At 34.6% G+C, this 20613-nt stretch overlaps 1 protein-coding gene across 4 annotated transcripts in view; it reads right to left on the reverse strand.

The window, feature by feature from the left end:
• Window positions 1–1709: 1709 nt before the first annotated feature.
• The window catches only part of HSF2 (heat shock transcription factor 2), a 30314-nt gene continuing 11410 nt past the window's right edge, over window positions 1710–20613 (reverse strand). Inside the window, exons 5-14 of one of the 4 annotated variants that reach the window (XM_081044782.1) lie at window positions 18224–18299; window positions 15005–15066; window positions 14001–14088; window positions 12319–12467; window positions 11686–11925; window positions 10954–11059; window positions 6727–6780; window positions 3967–4051; window positions 3362–3535; window positions 1711–2230 (exon numbers count right to left, since the gene is read on the reverse strand). In XM_081044782.1, the coding sequence (XP_080900908.1) occupies window positions 2175–2230; window positions 3362–3535; window positions 3967–4051; window positions 6727–6780; window positions 10954–11059; window positions 11686–11925; window positions 12319–12467; window positions 14001–14088; window positions 15005–15066; window positions 18224–18299 (1090 nt within the window). In that variant the 3' untranslated portion in view covers window positions 1711–2174. Of the gene's footprint in view, window positions 2231–2529; window positions 3536–3966; window positions 4052–6726; window positions 6781–10953; window positions 11060–11685; window positions 11926–12318; window positions 12468–14000; window positions 14089–15004; window positions 15067–18223; window positions 18300–20613 lie in introns of those variants that run through there. The other 3 variants (XM_081044783.1, XM_081044780.1, XM_081044781.1) reach the window with 3 other exon arrangements.

The raw sequence follows: 20613 nt of genomic DNA on the forward strand, positions 1-20613 counted from the left end.
CCCTACTTTTATCTCTCAGAGGCAAAAGAAAGTTGGAGGGGGGATGTCTCCATATGGTGGTATTTGTTTTTCATATTACACACAGACTTCCTCTGGTAAACACAAGCTAAATTCTTTTTATGGGAATCAGTTCCCAGATTTTCAAATTCCATGTGTACTCTTTCCTAAAGTTGATCTGCCTGAAAAGATGCCTCAGGACTAAGTATCATCCCTCTTATCAATTATTCTTTTTACATCAGACAACAAAGATACACCTCTTTTTCATTCTGAATTTTACCAAGGCACTTTATTTTAAATAGTAGTTACTAAAATATCCTAAATTGCTTGAACTATTTAAACCTAAAATGAAAATCTTAAAATGTCAATTTAAGAAGTGCTAGGGGATGTAAAGTTCTTCCAAATTATTTTTAGAATACTTCTAGGGCTCCGAAATGTCCCCAAGAAGAACTTGCTCATATCCCAGTGAGGAAGGAATGGGGAAAAAAAAATCTCTAAAGTTATCTCTCCATCTCTAAATACTTCTCATCTTAAAATCTCTAGGGCTTTCCAGTTTTCCCAGCACTATTTTTTGAAGAGGCTTTCTTTTCTCCATTTGTCACCTTACACAAAAATTGACTAAAAATGGATCAAAGACCTAAACATAAAACCTGAAACAATAAAATACATAAGAAAATATAGGTACTAAACTTATGGACCTCTGTCTTACAGAGGATTTTATGAATTTGATTTCAAAGGTAAGGGAAGTAAAGTAAAAATAAATGAATGGGACTATATCAAACCAAAAAGCTTTTGCACAACAACCATCAACAAAATGTGGCAACCAACAGAATGGGAGAACGTATTTGCAAACAACACCTCCAATAAGGAGCTAATATACAAATTCTACAAAGAACAATACAACAACAAAAAATCCAATTAAAAAATGAGCCTAGAATCGGAACAGACACTTATCCCAAGAGGATATACAAATGGCCAACAGATTATGAAAAAATGTTCACTAGCTATGAGGGAAATGCAAATTAAAACCAAGAGATACCGCCTCACACCTGTTAGAATGGCTATCATCAACAAAACAATAACAAATGTTGCAGAGGCTGTGGAGAAAAAGGAACCCTCACACACTGCTGGTGGGAATGTAAATTGGACAGACACTCTGGAAAACAGTACGGAAATGCCTCAAAAAATTAAGAACAGAGTTCCATATGACCCTGGAATCGCTCTCCTATCTACCTGAAAAATTTGAAAACATTTCTCTGGAAAGATATATGTACCCCTATGTTCATTGCAGCATTATTCACGGTGGCCAAGACTTGGAAACAATGGAAGTGTCCTTCAATAGATGAGTGGTAAAGCAGTGGTACATATATACAATGGAAATACTACTCGGCCATAAGATGAAATGCTGCCACTTGTGACAGCATGGATGGATCTTGAGATTATCATGCTAAGCAAAATAAGTCAGATGGAAAAAGTCAAGAACCATATGATTTCACACATATGTGGGATATAAAACAAAAGCAACAAGTGAACAAGACAAAAAACAAACAACAAAAATTCACAGACACAGACAACAGTTTAGTGGTTACCAGGGAGAAGGGGGTGGGGAGGAGGTAGAAAAGGGTATAAAGGGTATTAATTATATGGTGACTGAAGACTTGCCTTTGGGTGAACACACGATGCAATACACAGATGATGTACTACAGAACTGTACACTTGAAACCTACATAATTTTATTAACCAGTGTCACCTCAATAAATTTAATAAAATAATAAAATAAAAACCTCTAGGAAAGTAATCTCTACAGCTTATGCAGAAAACTGTTCTAAGGTAATTAGTTCACCAAATTCCCACTGTTTGAGCCAAGTAGTTTAGGATCTACTAAAGAAGGATTTCCTATCCCACTGCATTAGGATTTAGTTTGAATTTTTACATCATAGTAAGAGAAATTCAAGATATCAAGAGACAGAATATGGCCAATAGGGAAGCCATCGGTGTAATTCCTCATCAAGTCGCCCTATCAAATATTCAGATATTAACTGTACTGCTTCCCGCCCCTGCCTGAAGGTAGAATTCTTCAAATGATAAAAGAAAGAGGTGGCTTGGCCTCGCATTAAGTCTTTATAATCCTTCTGAGCACCTGTTCCGAAGAGAGGAAGTGATCTGTTTCTCTTCTCTCAGAACAAAAATTGTAGGCCTTTGGTGGCATCCAGTGATGATGTTCTTTCCTCATCTGGGACAATGAAAGACATACTTTTCTCAGTTCTTTACTAAACACATAGAAAGCAAGCCAGTATAATTTTTAAACAAAGAACTGCAAAGCACTTTAAGTTTAAAGACATTATATTCCTCCCTTGTGGCAATACACAGTCTACCTTTTGAGATGAGGCACAAAGATCTTGGTGTAACTCATATTAAAAGTAACAGACAACAGACGCAGTTTACAGTTTAAGTCTATCTACTTCTTATGAAAAGAAAAAAAACGTTAACATGTGGGTGTCACCTCCAAAGAAGACACATAACAGACACTAGTATGCAACATTCATTAGATTTATTTCACTAAATATTATGGTTCAAAAAAAACAAACCAAAAACTTTTACTTAAAACTAGTCCAACAAGGTGGATGGGGCCGGCGCCATCCCATCCCCATTTTCTTTCTATGTATATGGAACTAGAACCGTATCAAACAGCAAGCACTCAGGGATACTTTGCCTTTCCTGCTGAACATGAATGAACTTCTCTGAACCAAGAGAGACAAATGAAGTTTTACAAGATACAGGCACTTTATGTTCCCAGTTTTAGAAATAAGTGAAAAATACTTAGTGAAAGTAACTGGAACAGAGAAAGCTTTAGGAGTTCTACCATTAGTTTTAGTGACTTACACTCAATGCAAACAAATAGCATCAAACAAGTAAAACAAACAAAAGTTTAACTGGAGTTAATGGGCATATATGTAAAAAATAAATCCACTTTACTACAATTGGAGAAAAATGCCCATCTGAATCCAACTTAAAGATATGCCAATAATGCGCATTAAATCTTGTGTACCTACATAGCTGAGTAACATCTAAAAGCTTTGCAAGAGTGTGTAGTTAGTGAGAAAAGCAAAAGATGCTTTTGATTCCACAGTATCTGATTAAACAACACAAAGCAATTTACAAAAAAAAAGTACCAAATGATACTTTAAAATAAATAGTTCATCATTTTGATGAATATATACATGTAGAGTCCACTTCTTGGAAATTTAGCTATCTAAAAGTGGCATATCACTATCCAGAGGTGCAGGAGCAAGTTCACATAAATAGAACAGTGTGGCTTCACTAGCTTCGGCTTCAGTCAATGGCTCCAGGCGAACGAGCTTACTTTGGGTTGGTTCTGGGTCCAGGCTGCTATCCAGAAGTTCATCAACTTCTATGGGTTTATCTACAGAGGACATAACTTCTGATGAAGCCGTGCTCCCCTGTTCAACAGTAGAAGCAGGGTTTCCATCGAGGAATGCAAGAAGCGGAAAGGCAGTGTACTGGATAAGCTGCTTATCTGTAATCAAGATTAGAAAAATGCTCTTTTATCACCAGCTTACACAGCATTCAAACTGAAGGTGGAAAAAACAGAAACAGAGATGTGCATATATGCAATCACTAACCTCATAGAGCAAAACATATTTTATCAGTAAATCAAAAAATGCTTAAGTCAGAAAAGTTATAGTCTTTTATTTAACAATTAAGAAGTGAGGGTTATTTCAGTTCCAAAGTTAAATTAAAAAAAAAAAAACGACTTAAATTTTAAGAGCTCACTGATTCAAATTTCTCTTTATGCTGGAATCTTGGTACATCATGCATAGAACTGAGATCAGCACATTCTGTGTTCCATTGTTAAGTATTGCAAGACGTTCTTTGGCTTACATTAGTTTCTACATAGGATTCCTAATCTAAAAAACCTAGAGAAACTAGTACTACATTTATAATTACCTGTTTTGGGTTTAGATTTTCTTCCCTCTTCTGAAACTGGCTGAACTACATTGTTCTTGGTAGTTTCTAATCCTTTATTCTCAGACTAAAAGAGAAAAGAATATAAAAATACTTGTTTCATATTTTTCATGTTCCTGAAAATAGCAAAAAAATAATGTACTGGTACAGTATGTGAATATTGGTACATTATCTGAAACATATGGGAAGGGGGAGTATCAGGAAAGATAAGACTATAGAGAGAAAGAGATTTGAGGGCAGGTAACAGGACTGGTTAACTGTTGATGTCATCAGTGAATGAAACAAACATCCTGAACTAGGATGACAATCAGCATGAAAAGAAAGGTAGCATTTCAACAGTAGGATAGACAGAATGTGTCAAGGATTAAAGACGGGAATGAATCCAAGATGGCTGGTTTCAAACTTCTAATTAAGAGATAATTCTTTAAACAAACCCATTTTAAACAATTTTGATTAAAAATGTATTACACATTTCTCCTCGTTCACAAACAGAATATTAGCATAAGTTAACATATTTAGAGTAGCTCAGGATAACATGGTGACATCCTTAAAACTATTAATCCCTATATTTGGAAGCCTCAAAGTTGAGGTGATGTTTCTTCACACTTCATTTTTGTGGCTCTTTCAGTTCTTTTCTGTCATTTAAATTGCTTCTTTCAACCACTGTCTTCTCTCCTTACATCTGATTGTAAGGGGATTAAATCTTTAATGCTGTTAAATTCTTCAGTGCTCTTTTCAACGGTGTTCAAATTGATGTGCAAAGGTTCACAATTTTTCCTGAATAGCTGTTAAGTCCCAAATATCTGCATGCTGGTTAAGTATATATGGTGTAACAAACATACTAATTCCTATAATTCCTCTGATATTCATCATAAAAATGAAGCAGTACAACTTTCCAGGATTCAGAGATAATAATGACACCAAGATATAATAAAAATTACTTATACCTTATCAAAAATTTACACAAAAGTATTTCTCATTTAGCATTCACAATGAACATTAAGGTAATAATACCATTTTTATTTGTATACTTCCTAAAATAGGTATTTTTCCAAGGATGCTATTTTTGCTACTCTAAAACATATGAGTACTAGGATGACACATGGGTTTCATCTCCCATACAAATTCTTCTTTATTAGTAGCGGCCACTTAAGATTCCTGTACTGAGGAGTATGAGGTATCCTGATTTATTAGAAAAGAGCTTTGTAATCCATGTCATATAATATCTGTCATGAGCGAATAACAGTTTGATGTCCCAATTATGTAAAAAGATTAATCTAGATTTTAGAACTATAAAAATTCTAGAACTCTCAAACATAATTTTTCTGTAGTATTGTAGAGCAATACATAATTTGCTGTTTAACTACTATCTCTGAAAACTGTATTTAAGCTATTGGTTTTTGGAATAAGGAGGATGATCAAAGAATAAAAAATGACTCAATGTCTACCAATAAGAAGTACACCACATTCACTAAATGAGTGCATGCTATGGGTTCATTCCACTTAAGGTCTAAAACTCAATAATAACAGACTTACTGAAACACAGTGCTGAATTGATCCATAGGATCTTACAACATAAATCTAGGAAAACTATGGCCCACATGCCAAATTCAGCACTCTGTTTCTTTTATGTACTATGGCTGCTTTTGCACTAAAATTGCAGTTGAGTAGTTATGACAGAGACATGGCCTGTAAAACCTAAAATAATTTACCAACTGGCCTTTACAGAAAAAGTATGCTAACCCCTGACATAAATCATCCAAAACTGACTGTATAATCAGCTTTCGAGTTGAAAAATTCACAATTTCTTTCAAATCTACGTTACCCAGGCTGTAACTTTGAAAAAGTAGAAAATCTGATCAGGCTATCCTTACATATGATAATAACTAGAACAACTGCACCCCTTCACTATGATCATATTTATTTGATATGTATCCATTTTTAGACTACAATTAAAGTTTTGATTCTACTAATCTAAAATCTGTACAAATTTCAGAAAACTTGAATTACCTTTGTATTCGATGAAAAATAGGGATTACTATACAACTTGGTATAAATACAAAATAAACGGAGTATATACTTATTCAAACCAATAAAGGTTAACAGAATGATTTCTAAATATCTGCTTTAACAACCTCAGACTGTCCTTCTTACTCATTAAAAACCAGTTCCAAAGAATTTCTTGTCAACACTTACTAATCCCAACTGGTGTTCCTATACATTTCAATAACCAAAACCGTTACTTAAAAAAATCCAAATCCACACTTCACTGTTTCAATTTGCTTTACCTACTATCAGTACAAATCTCTAAGCTTTTACACTATGTGCTAACAAAATAAACTTATTTATGATTATCAGTACCAGCAAATTCTTAATAAAAAATGCTGAGAAGTTTATAGAAATAAAATATACAACAAAGCACTTAAAACATGTAGAAATTGTATTTTAATAATTGATTTCAGTGATATACCTGAACATGCCAAGTTTAATCAGGTGATCTCCAGCACTTTGAGGGCTGATTTCTTACTGGCAGTTAACCACACAAGTGCCAGTAGAATTGGGCAATGATTCACCCCATAATCAAAAGCTAATTTTCATCTGGAATTTTACTGTCTTGATCACATAATCAGGTAAGAGTATAAAACGCTTTTTGTAACTGGAAGTGATAATGCTTTCTACTTACTAGGACTTTTTTCAGATTCTTACAGCTATGGGTCCTGAGCAACATGAATTAAAACTTACTTTTGTATTATTGATGTAATCTGTGGGATTCATCTGCACAGAACTAGTGAAAAGCTGAAAGACCAAACAAGAAAGATGATAAGATTAAAAAATATTGAAAAAATTTAACTGTGTGTTCAAATTTTTTATAAAGCTGTGTTGGATGAAGAGATGTAGCTCCTGCACTGGGAAGTTTCTGTACTTCCTAAAACAAGTTTGGAAGAGAAAAGCAGAAAAGCAGAAAGAATAATAAACAAACGAACAAAAGCAGAAGAAGCTAGCCCATGCATTAGATGTTGTAAGAATTTCTCTATAGAACTACGGCGTAAATCACTTGAGACACAAATGGTGGTTTTCTGCTCCTCTCCTCTCCTTCATTTCCTGTATTTTTTTTCCTCCCTAAACAGCTTTGGCTTTAAGTGGCAACCAGGACTGAGTTCCTTGCTTTGACACTCAGCTCTCACTGACTATTTGCTAATTATGTAGTAAATTTATAGAATCTGCTCTATGGCAGTGGCCATAGATTATACCTCATGTGGAGCCCTCTGACCAAATGACACACCTCCTTGTTGGTTCTTTACACCTCACCTAGCAAGGGAGCCATAAATGCCAAGACCACTGCTTACTGCACTCCTCAGTCCAGCCAGTTTACAGACATAACTTTTGTTCAAAGCATAAGCTTCAATGTCATTCATTCCATAGGGATTTATTGAGCATATAAGAAATAATTGACATCATGAAGAATACAAGATGAAGACACTGTTCCTGCTCTCCAGGAGCTTACAATCTAAAGGACAAGATAAGAACAACATCAAATAGCAACATATGATCAGATACAATCCAATATTTTAATAATAATGGATGGCGGAGCTCAACAGTACTAAGGAGTTAAGAGAAAGGAGGAAAAGACACAGACAGATGGACACACACACACACACACACACACACACACACGATGAAACAAAAGGTCTGGATGAAACTATGAGACAGGTATCAGTCAGTCCCTGGAGACTGGTTAGGACTTGCTAAGGAGAGAATTGAGGGAAGAATACATTTTTATTGCAATAAGAACAACACAGAAGAAGGACTAAGTTGACCAACCCAAATAACATAGAAGTTCTGAGTTAAATAGTAAATTGTACACATAAGGTTCTAAAAGTAAAGAAAGTCCGCTCAGGGGACAAGACCACATTCTGCCAGCAATAAGAGTGGTGAGAATGGCCTAAGCAATTAATCATAGTGATAGCATTTTAAGAGAATGAGCACACCAAATGGTTCACAGGATAAAATGAAATGCAGAGGCCACAGGCAGATTCCCCATCCACCCTCTAGACCTTGACTCCTCTAATTTCCACATTCATGGTAGCCCTAAAAATATCCTCAGCTCTTCCTTTCCTTTCATGAACTTTCACGCCTTTCATATTACCTACTGATCTACGAAAAGGAAGAGACTCGGTTCCTTAAGAGTGGACAGCTACCAGACATGACTGCCAGTCTCTACCAGTTCAGCTTGCACTGCCTTCGAGGCCTGACCATTTTTTGTCCTACTGAGAATGGCATATAAGGAGGGCCAGCAGTGTAAGCTCCTCACTCGTCCTTTGCCCTGTCGCCGCGCCCCCATGCATTGAGTCAGGGATACCTTCATGTGTTCCCAGATGTATGGTATGAAGTAGAAAAAAGTAGGTAATATGTGAGAAGCTGACAGAGTTACTGAATTCTAAGGCCAGGCCTCTCTGGTTGATTCCACACTGGGTGACTCAGTACCAAACTTTGCAAAGGGAACCTATGAACTCTTCGGCATACTTATGTCCTTACCATCTTTGTCATCCAGAGAACAAGGCAACCTACAAGTGTATTTTTTTATTTATGACAATACAGTATAATTCAAAGATGAACTAATGAAGGTCTTGAATAAGAGAGGCAAGAGTGGAAACGGAAAGCAGAGATGTCTTGTGAATGCTATTTTGGAAAACACACAGGACTTAGTGAATGCTGAGATAAAAGATAAGGAAACCAAGATGACTCTGTGATTACTATCCTGGGCGAGTGAAAGGAAGTCTGATACCACCACAGAAAATAAGAAGGCTGAAAAGGGTAGCTAGTTTAAAGAATAAAGAAAAGTTTGGTGTTAAACACAAATATCTAAGACAAGATTTAACTGATGATCCTAACGGCATGGAATTAGAATTCAAGTAAAGTTTACTTTTAAAACTATCAAAAGCTGGAGATATATATTTGGGAGCAATCCTACAAGCTCAAATCCTTCAAAGAAGGATAGAAAAGGAAGACAGGCAGAAAAAACTAAAGAGGATAAAAGACCAGGTACTCTGAGGAATACCCACAAGTAGAAGAGAGCAGGAAAAATAAAAGCTCTTAAGAGAATGTACAGGATAGTTACGGGAACTGGAAAAGAACAAAGAGGTCCCAGTGCTTCTAAAATCAATACTGTTAACTCCTTTATAATCCTCACAACAGCCCTTCATGTTAGGCATTAGCCACATTTTACAGACAGCAAAACTGAGCAAGAGAGGTTCACTTTCCCAAGTTTAGTAAGTAACACGAGCCGAAAATGGAACCCAAATTTGATTCAAAATAAACTTTCTTCCATTAACCCAGTGACCTAATTCGGAAAAAAACAAAAACAAAAAAACACTATGTACTTCCTATGGATAAACCTAGACAGCACAGGCTTAGAGTAAATAAACAAGACAATGATAGTTTCAAAAATACAGAGTAAAAAAGAAGTAACAAATGTAGCCAATTATTTCTAAATGAGTAAAAAGATTAGAGAAACAGAATGGTAAATGAGCAACATATAGAAGTGTTTTTTAAAGATGGGGAAGATCTGTACTTATTGAAGGCAGATGGGAAATATAAAAGATAGAGACAGAAAACTAGAGAGGCAGAGAACAGCTGCACAAATTGGTTTTGAAGACAAACTACGTGCTTCCTCTAAGAAGAAAGGATATGAGATTCCACACCTTATGAGGACAAGGACTACCCTCTGTGAATAGGGAACAACAAACAGTTGGCGGGATGAGGTCTTAAGGACAAACAAGTGTGATAAATGTCCCTAAGTTGAATTAAAATAGCTTAGTTGAAGACTGCAAGGATTTGTAGAGGGTCAGAATTATGGATTTTATTTCTTCCTTAGTGATCTAAGGGACAGATATTCTATAAGGTCCCTGGATTCAGAGTGGGGACAAAAACTGATAGAATCAAGAAGCCAAGTTACTGTTAACAAGTTGCAGTAGGTCATTAACATGGATGTTGAATTCATTTAAGATAGTAAAATAGGTCAGCATGGAAAGGAAATCTTCAAGGAAGGTGAAATCCATCCTGTGGGAGGCACTCATGATTTGGAAAACATAAAGTCATGAGACACAAAGACTTCTAAGAAGCAGAAGGATAAGGTGGTAAATTAAGATTGAAGAGTAAGGACTAATTCCTTTTAGCCTCATTGAGAAGCTCTTTAAAGGAGAAGACTGTAGACGCTTGATGTGAGAAAAGCTGCATTTTAGGAAAGAAACACAAAAAAAGGAACAATAAAACTTTCAGGATAAAGGAAAAAACATGTTCACAACAGGAAATGAAAATGAGGAGAAACAGATTCACCTGGATGGGAAGAGGCCATGCAGGAAGCTTTAAGTAAGGGAAAGAGGGGTGACAGGAACAGGAAGGAAGAGAACAAGAAAGGTGGTTGGTGCCAGAAATGGTATATAAAGATTCACACACCAGACAACACTGGAGTCAAAATCATAAAGGTGAGAACTGGAACGGGAACCTCAGGACACAGGACATAAACATTTTAAAAACATAGCAAATATAACACATTTTGAGTGGGAAACATAAATTTCCAAAGTTAAGAAGAATCTCCATGCTGTTTCCTGGCTAAGTATCTCTATTACTAATTTCCATCAATTTCTATTCAATGACAATTTAGTCTAGAGCAAAACATAACACAGCGACAAGTCCAGACAAGACCTGGATTTAGCAGTACTGTTGAACAGAGTTTGATATGTTGTTACAGGGGGATTAACTGAACTGCTGCTCAGAGACAGTAGTGATTACCCTCCTTCATTGTCCTGAACCCATCTGTTCACTCTTTCTGATAAACAAAACCATTCATGTAAAAAAAAAGAAAATGCAAAAACAGTGCAGAATACAAGAAAATGACGTACTGATTTATAAATAATATACACAAATACACAAACTGCCAGTACAGCAAAGATTATTCAAAGTACCTACATCAACCAGGAGATCTGGGTCTATGCTAAACTGTCTTCCTGACAGCATGGCTTGGAAGTCCTCTAAACTGCAATCAATACTGTCAAGATAATCCAACAGCTCAACCCTAAGGAAAAAAGATTTTTAAAAAATCAAATATTAGGTTTCCTTGTTTTTATGTTTAAAATCACATTGAAATCTAGCTAGGCAAAATATTCCTAGCAACTACTGAATATTAACCAATTCTTAATCTTAAGAGATCCTATTCAATATTTGGGATTCCTAAAAATCTGGTTGAAATCTCATAGCCTTTACACAAAACTTTAGTACTTACAGAAAAAAGGTTCTGCAACAATACAGCTTGATTCATCTATTTCCTCTTTACTATAAATTATAAAATGTTTAACCTCTTATTACTCGTTATTGCTACTAATTTCTTGTTTTTTTATGCTATAAGTCCCTTAATAAAGATATATATACTATAGTCCTGATAAAAATACAAATACAATCAAACATACTTTATGTACATTCAAAACAAGTATTTCATCAAAGAAATCTGAGGAACTACCAAGAAAATCTCTAGATTGCTCTTGGGATGATTAAATCCTTCTCAAAACACCATTTGTGGTGCTCAGCCCTGACCAAACAGAGAAAAGTGGACTCTGAAAGGAAGATCAACTCAAAAAGAAGTAAAATATGTGAAGTAAACAAAGAAAACAAATAAATTTAGACAACATCTAGACGAACACTCACTTCCCCAAAAGATTGATGTTATCATTTAAAATGGAATCCATCATGGTCACGGGATCTTCTGTGGTCAGACTCGATGAACCATTTAGCTGGACAGCACTAGACATGAGAGGGCTGGTGGCATCACTGCCTGAACTTAGGGATTCACGGCTTGATTCATTCTGATCTCCACTCTGAATGACAGGTGCATACTCATCTTCATTGTCATCTTCCACAATGACAATATCAGGGTACTGGCTACAGCTAGATCAGCAATATGAGAAAGAACCAATTACATTTTCAGACCAATTCAATAAATTAATTCTATCCATTCATTCTCGTTGGAAACTCTTTCCCCAAACCACATATCAAAGAAATTTAAATTTCTTGAGAAAGCAGTTTAATCACAAATATTGATAGTTCATATAGTACAACACCATAAAGAATCAACTAAGGGTGTTTACAAAATTTGTAAAATCGAAATTAATTCTCGTTACTTTTTTGTTGGGATTCTTTTTGCTGGGGAGTGAGGGGCATTTGGTTCAATAACATGGCTTAATTTTTTAGTTTAATAATCCAAATATAAGTCAGGTATTAGTCTATCCAAGAATAAAGTGGTTTTGAATTTTCATAAATCCTATTTCACAATCTCCTTACTTGGAGGTATCAGATATAACATCCTCATTAGTTTCTGGAATAACTGGGATATTTTCTTCATCTGTGTTGTCATCAGTAACATCATAAATAATGATGTCATCTGAAATCCGCTCCCTTGGTTTTAAACCTTCAGTCCTGCTGTGTGGAACCTAAAATATCAGCGAGAAAATGTATCAAAAATATGAAATCATATTGATGACCAAACATTATTTGAAAAATGCCAACTGGGAACCTACTTTTTAGTAAGCAAAATAGAGATGTTCTCTGTCCTTCTGGGACTTACATGCTAATTAGAAGTAGTACCGAAGGTATATATTCTCTGTACTCCACTTACTATTTTTTTTAACTGTACAGCACCTTGAAGGTGATATGCCTCCTAAGATTTTATGGAAAGATCTTCAAATTTTAAAGGTTTTTTTTTATACTTAAAGGATAAGGACTTAAAAGTCTTAGGACTTCACCAGAAATTTCAAGCACAACCATCTGGTCACTGTGCCGATTTCATCTCAAACTACTCTGACACCTATTTTATTCTCACTCATTAAGCAGTTTCAATAACAGGACAACAAAACAAAACAAAAACAGAAACAAAAACAAACAAACAAAAACACTTCAACAAGTCCACAGTTAAATGTCAGACTGGCTTTTTAGCAATGATTTTTTCATCTGATTTTTTTACATATCAGACCAAAAGCATTTAATTCTCTAAAGCAAACTGAGGTCATTAGTATAATGTAAAAATCTATAAATTTCAACACTAGATAATAAAGAGGCAAATGGTGTAAAGTACTTAAAAATATATAAAGCCAGTTAAAAAATCTTCATTCTCTTACATGAATCTTCAATCCTAAAAACAAAATAGTTAGATGTGCTTGATTAGAAACAGTGGTGGGAAGAAAAACCAGACATTAGGTTAACTCTGATTTTACTGAGAACAAAAATCTCGATAGTTTAATAATAAATTTCCAACAGTATTTAGAAATCTAAGATTTGAAAGTAACAATGATAATAAAATAGTAAAAGAAGTCTGGACTCTGGACTGAACTAATTTGTCACCAGATGTAAGAGAGCCTGTGATAAAAATGAAGGCAAATAAAAATATTTTTTCAAATTGCTATAGTTAATAGTCTAGTCTGTGGCATATTTATAATAAAAGTTGGAAACTTAAAATAACCAATAGATGAAAGCATTAAGTACATTATCATAATATTCAATTAATATCATACAGTAGTTGAGATGAACTAATTCTTTATGTTTAATAAATCTCAAAAGCAAGACCAAGTAAAAAAAGCCACAATACAAAAATATGTACAAAACGGTATCATTTATATGAAGTTTAGATATATGCAGAGTAATACCAAATATTGTTCAAGGATTCACACATATAAAATGACCATGGGAATAATCAATACTAATTCAAGATAGTGATTATGTCAAAGTGACAGGGGAGACTGGAGACTGGAAGAAAAACAAACTTGGGAATGGGCAATTGAAACAACTACATATGTTTGTAATGGTTTATTTCTTAAAATAATCTAAAGCAAATAATGAAAACGTCATGATTTAATAAAGCTGGGGCATGAGCTTAGAGTATTACTCACTAAACTTCTCTGCATGAAATACTGTTAATAAAATTTAGTTTGAGATAATAAATATAAAATAGAAGTTAACTGAAAAATTACTTTATGATGGTGATTATCGGCTGGTTCTTTGACTATGTGCTGAAACAGATTCTTCTTTTGGGCTCCATTACTGTTTAGAAGTAGAGGCCTGAAAAATCAGAAGATATTCATGAAGTTCAATGAAGCAAACATACGAGGAATTTAAACTGCTTCTAATAATTTACCCACACATAAACACACTCATTTTAATAAATAAAAAATTTTAGCAAGGATACATAGGAACTCTTAAAAATGATTATACCAGTATCTTAGGAACAAAAACTAGGGGATGAGTGTGTCTAGGATTTTTATTTCTCCATTCATCTGTATTACATTTGTTACAATAAATGTAATGAATTACTCTTTCTAGATATACTTCATTGCTGACTGAACTATATAACTCTTTATGAGTTGTACTTACATAATAAAAAACAAACAGAAAATATCGTACGAATTAATTAGTGGAAATAGAGTTAATCAAGGACACAGCATAAACTGTGAGCATAACCAAGCTTTGCCAGAATCTTAGTCTTACAAGATAATTTTTTTCTTCTTCCAACTATTCCTTTGTCTATTGTTCTTCTTATGTATTAATTTTGACAATGGTAGTTACTGACATTTATAGGTATCATAACCCATGGTTGACACACAGGCTTTTAAAGACAGTTATGACTGGATTAAACATAAGAGGAATCAAATAAGATATGGCCTCTTTTAAAGAACTTCCCTCAGGCCTTCTAATGCAAAATTAAATTGCTAATGTGAATGAAAAATGGTTTATCTATCAACTGTATGTGTGTCTATAAAGTGACCATTTAGGCTATCCTCATCTCTCAAAAGGAACAGCAGGATGACAGCACTAGGAAATAACACACTAATGAAATGTTGTAAGTATAATTTAAAAGGGAGGAATGTTTATCTAGGACAACAGGCCTACATTCAGCTAATGTGGGCCATTCATGGTTAAACAGTTAAATTTGTACTTCTCCATGTAGAGGTCAAAATGTTGTATCATAAAAACTTACCTTTTACGTTTTAAACTCACGAGTTGGTTATTCTGAACCAATGTAACAATAAACTGGACAATCTAGAAGAAAAATATAAACAAAATATTTTCCATCAGACTCCTTAATTCTTAATCCACATTACAAGTCTTAATTCAAATACTGTATGTCCTCTATTCGAAGTCACATAACTTATCATTTATTAACACATTTGAAATTTGGATGCATCTTTTGCAATTGATATCTAAAGAAACATACTACCGTGTTTCCCCGAAAATAAGACCTAGCCGGGCAGTCAGCTCTAATGCATCTTTTGGAGCAAAAATTAATATAAGACCGGGTCTTATACAAGATGGGGTATAACATAATGTAATATAACACCGGGTATAATATAGTATAATATAATACTGGGTCTTCTATTAATTTTTACTCCAAAGGACGCATTAGAGCTGACTGCCCGGCTAGGTCTTATTTTCGGGAAACATGGTAGCTTTCAGGCAAAAGAATAACCTGCGATAAAGTTGCTACTACCTAGGATATAGAGATGCCTAAGACTGATCCATCCAATCCATCCAATCCATCCAATCCATCCATCCATCCATCCATCCATCCATCCATCCATCCATCCATCCATCCATCCATCCATCCACCCACCCACCCATCCATCATTCCACCCACTCACCCACCCATCCATTTATCTATCCAATATTCAGTTCAGTTATTTGTTTTGGTGATAAGTAGTAGCAAGCATGCCTGGATACAGATCCCAACTTTTTACTTAAAATTCTTTCAAGAAGATTATGATGCAAAAAAGAAAACGGGTGTTTGAGAGGCTAAAGAAATTGCCAATTTTCTTAGAATAGATCATAAAATTTTCAAGTTAGAATAAGTTTATTGGCTAATTCTAGAAAAATTATTGTTGATGTATTAACCATCTGTCAAAGCTTCCTGCTGACAATCATGAGAAGCTGGTTTAATCTTCAAAGTGTGATTAAAGTTAGAGGAAAAACTATCACAGATTAACACATACCAACAGTCCTTCATATTTTACGACAGTATATCTTAGTGTGTTCCATAGACCAGCAGCGTTGGCCTAGAAAGTTAATGATATACAAATCCTTAGACACACCCCAGAATTGCTGAGTCAGAAATTCTGAGGATGGGGCCCAGCAATATGTGTGTTTAGCAAGCCCTCAAGGTGGACTGATATGAGAACCACTGGCTCAGGGTATGCCATGAAATTATAGTCAACTTCCTGAAGAAGCTGGAAAAGTGAGGATCACATGGGGAACTATGAACAACAGTCATCACTGCAAGGCTGTGAATAAAGGCCAAACGTGATTGGAAGACAATATAGAGTCTGCGCAAAAGTTCTCTGTAAGCTCTGTAAAATGTAATTACGTGATTAAAGTAGAGAATTGTCAATTAAAAATACATACTGTATAGCTTTAATATTGTGTTCTCCCCTAAGAGAGGCTCCTAAACAGTATGCCTTACAATCAATATGAACTTTCCCATAGGAAAAAATATAGACATTTTAATTGAAGAGTTAAACAACATTAGAGTATAAGGTTAGCTACTAAATTGCTTATTCAAAAGAAAATGCTGAGAGCATTTAAAGACAAAAAGACAACATTTAAGTTTAAATATTACCTATGAAATCATTCAACTTCTATTACTTTTGTTAATTTATAAAAAAGTGTTATGGGAAAACTCTAAAAACATTAGTAGTTGGATTTATTAAGAACTCGAATCACTGGCTAAATTTCTCCTGAAATTTGTTCTACATCTCAGTTCTTTTTACACTTCTGTGTCACACTGTACAGACTTTATTACCTGAAGCAGAGAGGCACCTAACATTTACAGCATCTAACTTCTGTACCTGACAAGTCCTAGAAGAGGTGCCTCACATACATTATTTCCAGTTAATCCAAGACTAAAGAGTAAATGGCAGAGTTAGAAACCAATTCCAGTAATAGAGAAAAAAATTATCGGCTGTCTTCATGCATTATGTAAGCTCCCTAACCCCCATCAAAACACAAAGATTGAAACGCAAACCTGAGCAAATAGAATGTCAGCTTTCATGAAAAACTGAAATGTTATATAAGTATTTTACCAACTAGCTTTGCTTTTAGGAAAAAAAAAATCCAACAAATTATGGAGTACTGTAACTTAATATTTAACGAAAACATTGTTTTCTGAACAGGAAAAACAGATTTTTAAAATAAAGTATAAGTTCAGGTACATTTTTCATTTTAAATCAGGTATTCTTAACAGGGCTGCAAGTTGGAATTAGCTACGAAAGTTTTGAAAATGTATGTACTTTGATTAAACACATAAAATTGAATTCGACATTCAACCTTTACTTACAAACTGATTAAAAAAAAAAAAAAAAAACAGTATTATCTACTTGACTATAGGCCAAAGGCCGCAACTACCATTCATCTCTGTTCTAAGCCTGCTCCACTAGATACAAGTCCTGTCAGTCATAACCCTATTTTTAGCTAAAGGCCTCTGAGCATGAACAAGCTGAAGCTCTCTCACTCTCCCTTCCCCCAAAAAAACCTGTTGCTTAAACTTAATAGTCCAGTTTACTCATGAGCAAAAAATAGCTACCTTAATTACTTCTATGTTTCACCTCTTATTAACATATGAAAGCTGACATGAACGGATCAAATTACTAAGATACAATGCAACATAGAGCTTCTGGGTTCCCCCAGTAATTTTCAGCTCAGATACTAATATTCAGGACTTACTTTACAACACCATATTAACTTCTTTTCTGCACAGACTAACAATGACATACATTGATAACTCATTTTTTTCCAACTCATAATTTGGTCAACTCATTTGAAAGTATTAGTAATTTATCTTCTGAAACTGCCTTTCAGAGTAAAAAATAACAAAAAGAAAACACACACACACACAGTAAGGCTGTCTTTTACAGTAAAAATTACGTAAGAAATTGGTAGTATAATATCAGGTAAAAGGTCATTTATTAAAAGCTAATGACACATTAGCTGGGAATATGGAATGACCATATTTAGCTAATAAATTTTTTATTAAAAAGAATATATAACACTTGGCTTAACACTTGTTTGAGTTCATAGATTTACTTCCACCTATGCACCCAATATATAAGATTAATCAAATCACTGACTATTCAATTGAGACTTCTTTTTGTCACAAATGGTACTCTTTAAACAAATGCAAATTATGCTCATAGGATAAAAAGCTTACCTTTCGAATAACTTGTTGCTGTTGTGCATGTTTTGCTCGTAATTCCGACACCTCCTTCCAAAGGGACTCATTCTCACTATGTTATCATTTATTTAAAAACAAAACAAACAAAACAATTCAGCCAGGAAGCCAGGCCTCAATATCTTTAATTAAGCATACCAAAGACCCCCCACAGACATAGAGAACAGGCTGATGATTGCCAAAGGGCGGTGGGGGGGGGGGAGGCAATGGGAATAAACATTTTTTTTAAATTAAAAAAATAATAAAGATCATTTTTTAAGAAAACAACACCAGTAAGGATTTAACTGGCTTTTAGTATATATTTTATGAGACTAGAAAAATCTCTGGTTCAATTACATACAATGGCAATTATTTTGACTCGAATCTAGACTCATTCTTTCATAACTGTAGTATCTTTTACTCATAGCAATATAGACGTAAAACTTGAAGACTCATGACCACATCCAATAAATTGAGGCAATTTATTCCTGACAATCTGGTTCATTACTTCTTGTTTATGCTAACCTTTCAACTATGGCTACCAACTGAATTCAGAACTTGTGTTTATGAAACAATTCTTAAAAGGAAGTGACATTTACCTAGCTAGCACTTGCTATGCTCCAGGCATTGTGCTAAGCATTTTATGTGTATTACTTATTTAAACTTCTTTCAAATCTATCAAGAAAGGAATTATTGACTCTATTTTATAGATGAGGACACTGAGACTCAAAACTTGCCCAAGATCACACAGTCAATTTGCTAAGTATTGAAGTCAAACTAAAGTCTGTCAGACTCTAAAACTGTCTATCTTAAGATCTGCCTCACACAAGCATATGAAAACACTAAAAAATATTTGTCTTTTCCAAGCATATGTAGATATATAACAAACCAATAACTTGCCAAGTACTAAATATCATGTTTCCCCGAAAATAAGACCTAGCAGAACAATCCGCTTTAATGTGTCTTTTGGAGCAAAAATTAATATAAGACCCAGTATTTTATATTATATTACATATTTATATTATATTATATTATATTATATTATATTATATATTATACTACATTACATTATATTGCATTATATTACATTATATAAGACCCGGTCTAGTATTATAGTAAAATAACACCAGGTCTTATATTTACATTACATTATATTATATTACATTATCTAAGACCCGGTCTTGTATTATAGTAAAATAACACCAGATCTTATACTAATTTTTGCTCCAAAAGACGCATTAGAGCTGACTGTTCAGCAAGGTCTTATTTTCGGGGAAACATGGTAGTTTTTTTCCTTCATTCACCATTTTTAATTGAAACTGCATTGAGTTATTAACGTTAGCAGCAATGATAATGCTGAGAGGACATGAAAGATAATCCACCGATTAAATGTTTAATTTTCACTCTTGTTAATTCCACAAAAGCTATCTTCCTCAATCCAAGCTATTACGAAAAGAACTGGATTTACATATGGAGGGTACTGAAAATGAGACTTTCTTTAATACCAACCGAATAAATACTGTGCTATTTTTGACTCAGAAATGTATGATACTGTCATCTGTCTACTAAAGGTAAGCAGAAGAATGGTTACCTTTAAGACTTAAAGGATGAATTTGGGCTCCTATTCCTTAAGGACTAATCCTGAGATTCAAGGAAATGGGTCACACAGCACCTCAACAGATACAAGATACACACAGCAAACCAGCACAAGTGGTTAAATAAAATATGCAAAATGGGAAAGCTTAAAATTAAGGCTCGGGGAGGACGAGTGGCTCAGTTGGTTAGAGTGCGAGCTCTGGGCAACAGGGCTGCCGGTTTGATTCCCATATGGGCCAGTGAGCTGCACCCTTTGCAGCTAGAATGAAGACAAGGAGCTTCAGATGAGCTGTTGCTGAGCTTCCGGGTGCCTGGATGGCTCAGTTGGTTGGAGCGTATGCTCTCAACCATAAGGTTGCCAGTTCGACTCCTGCAAGGGATGGTGGGTTGCGCCCCCTACAACTAAAATTGAACAATGGCAACTGGACTTGGAGCTGAGCTGCGCCCTCCATAACTAAGACTGAAAGGATAACAACTTGACTTGGAGCTGATGGGTCCTGGGAAAAACATACTGTTCCCCAATACAGTCCCGGAAATACACACTGTTCCCCAAAAAAGTCCTGTTTCCCTTCCTCAATAAAAATCTTAAAAAAAAATTAAAATAAATAAATAAATAAATAAAAAGTTAAGGCTTACTCAAAAAGGAAAAGTCAAAGGTTACTTTTTTGAATGAAGTTATTACTTTTTTTAATGAAGATACTTAAGAATGGTTAAACTAATGTCCCACATGAGTCTTGATGGGAGGGAGAATAAGTAAAACAACTACTCTCAAGACCTTGGGACCTATTAGGATT

Source organism: Rhinolophus hipposideros (genome assembly GCF_964194185.1).
Source record: "Rhinolophus hipposideros genome assembly, chromosome: 3".
NCBI lineage: Eukaryota > Metazoa > Chordata > Mammalia > Chiroptera > Rhinolophidae > Rhinolophus > Rhinolophus hipposideros.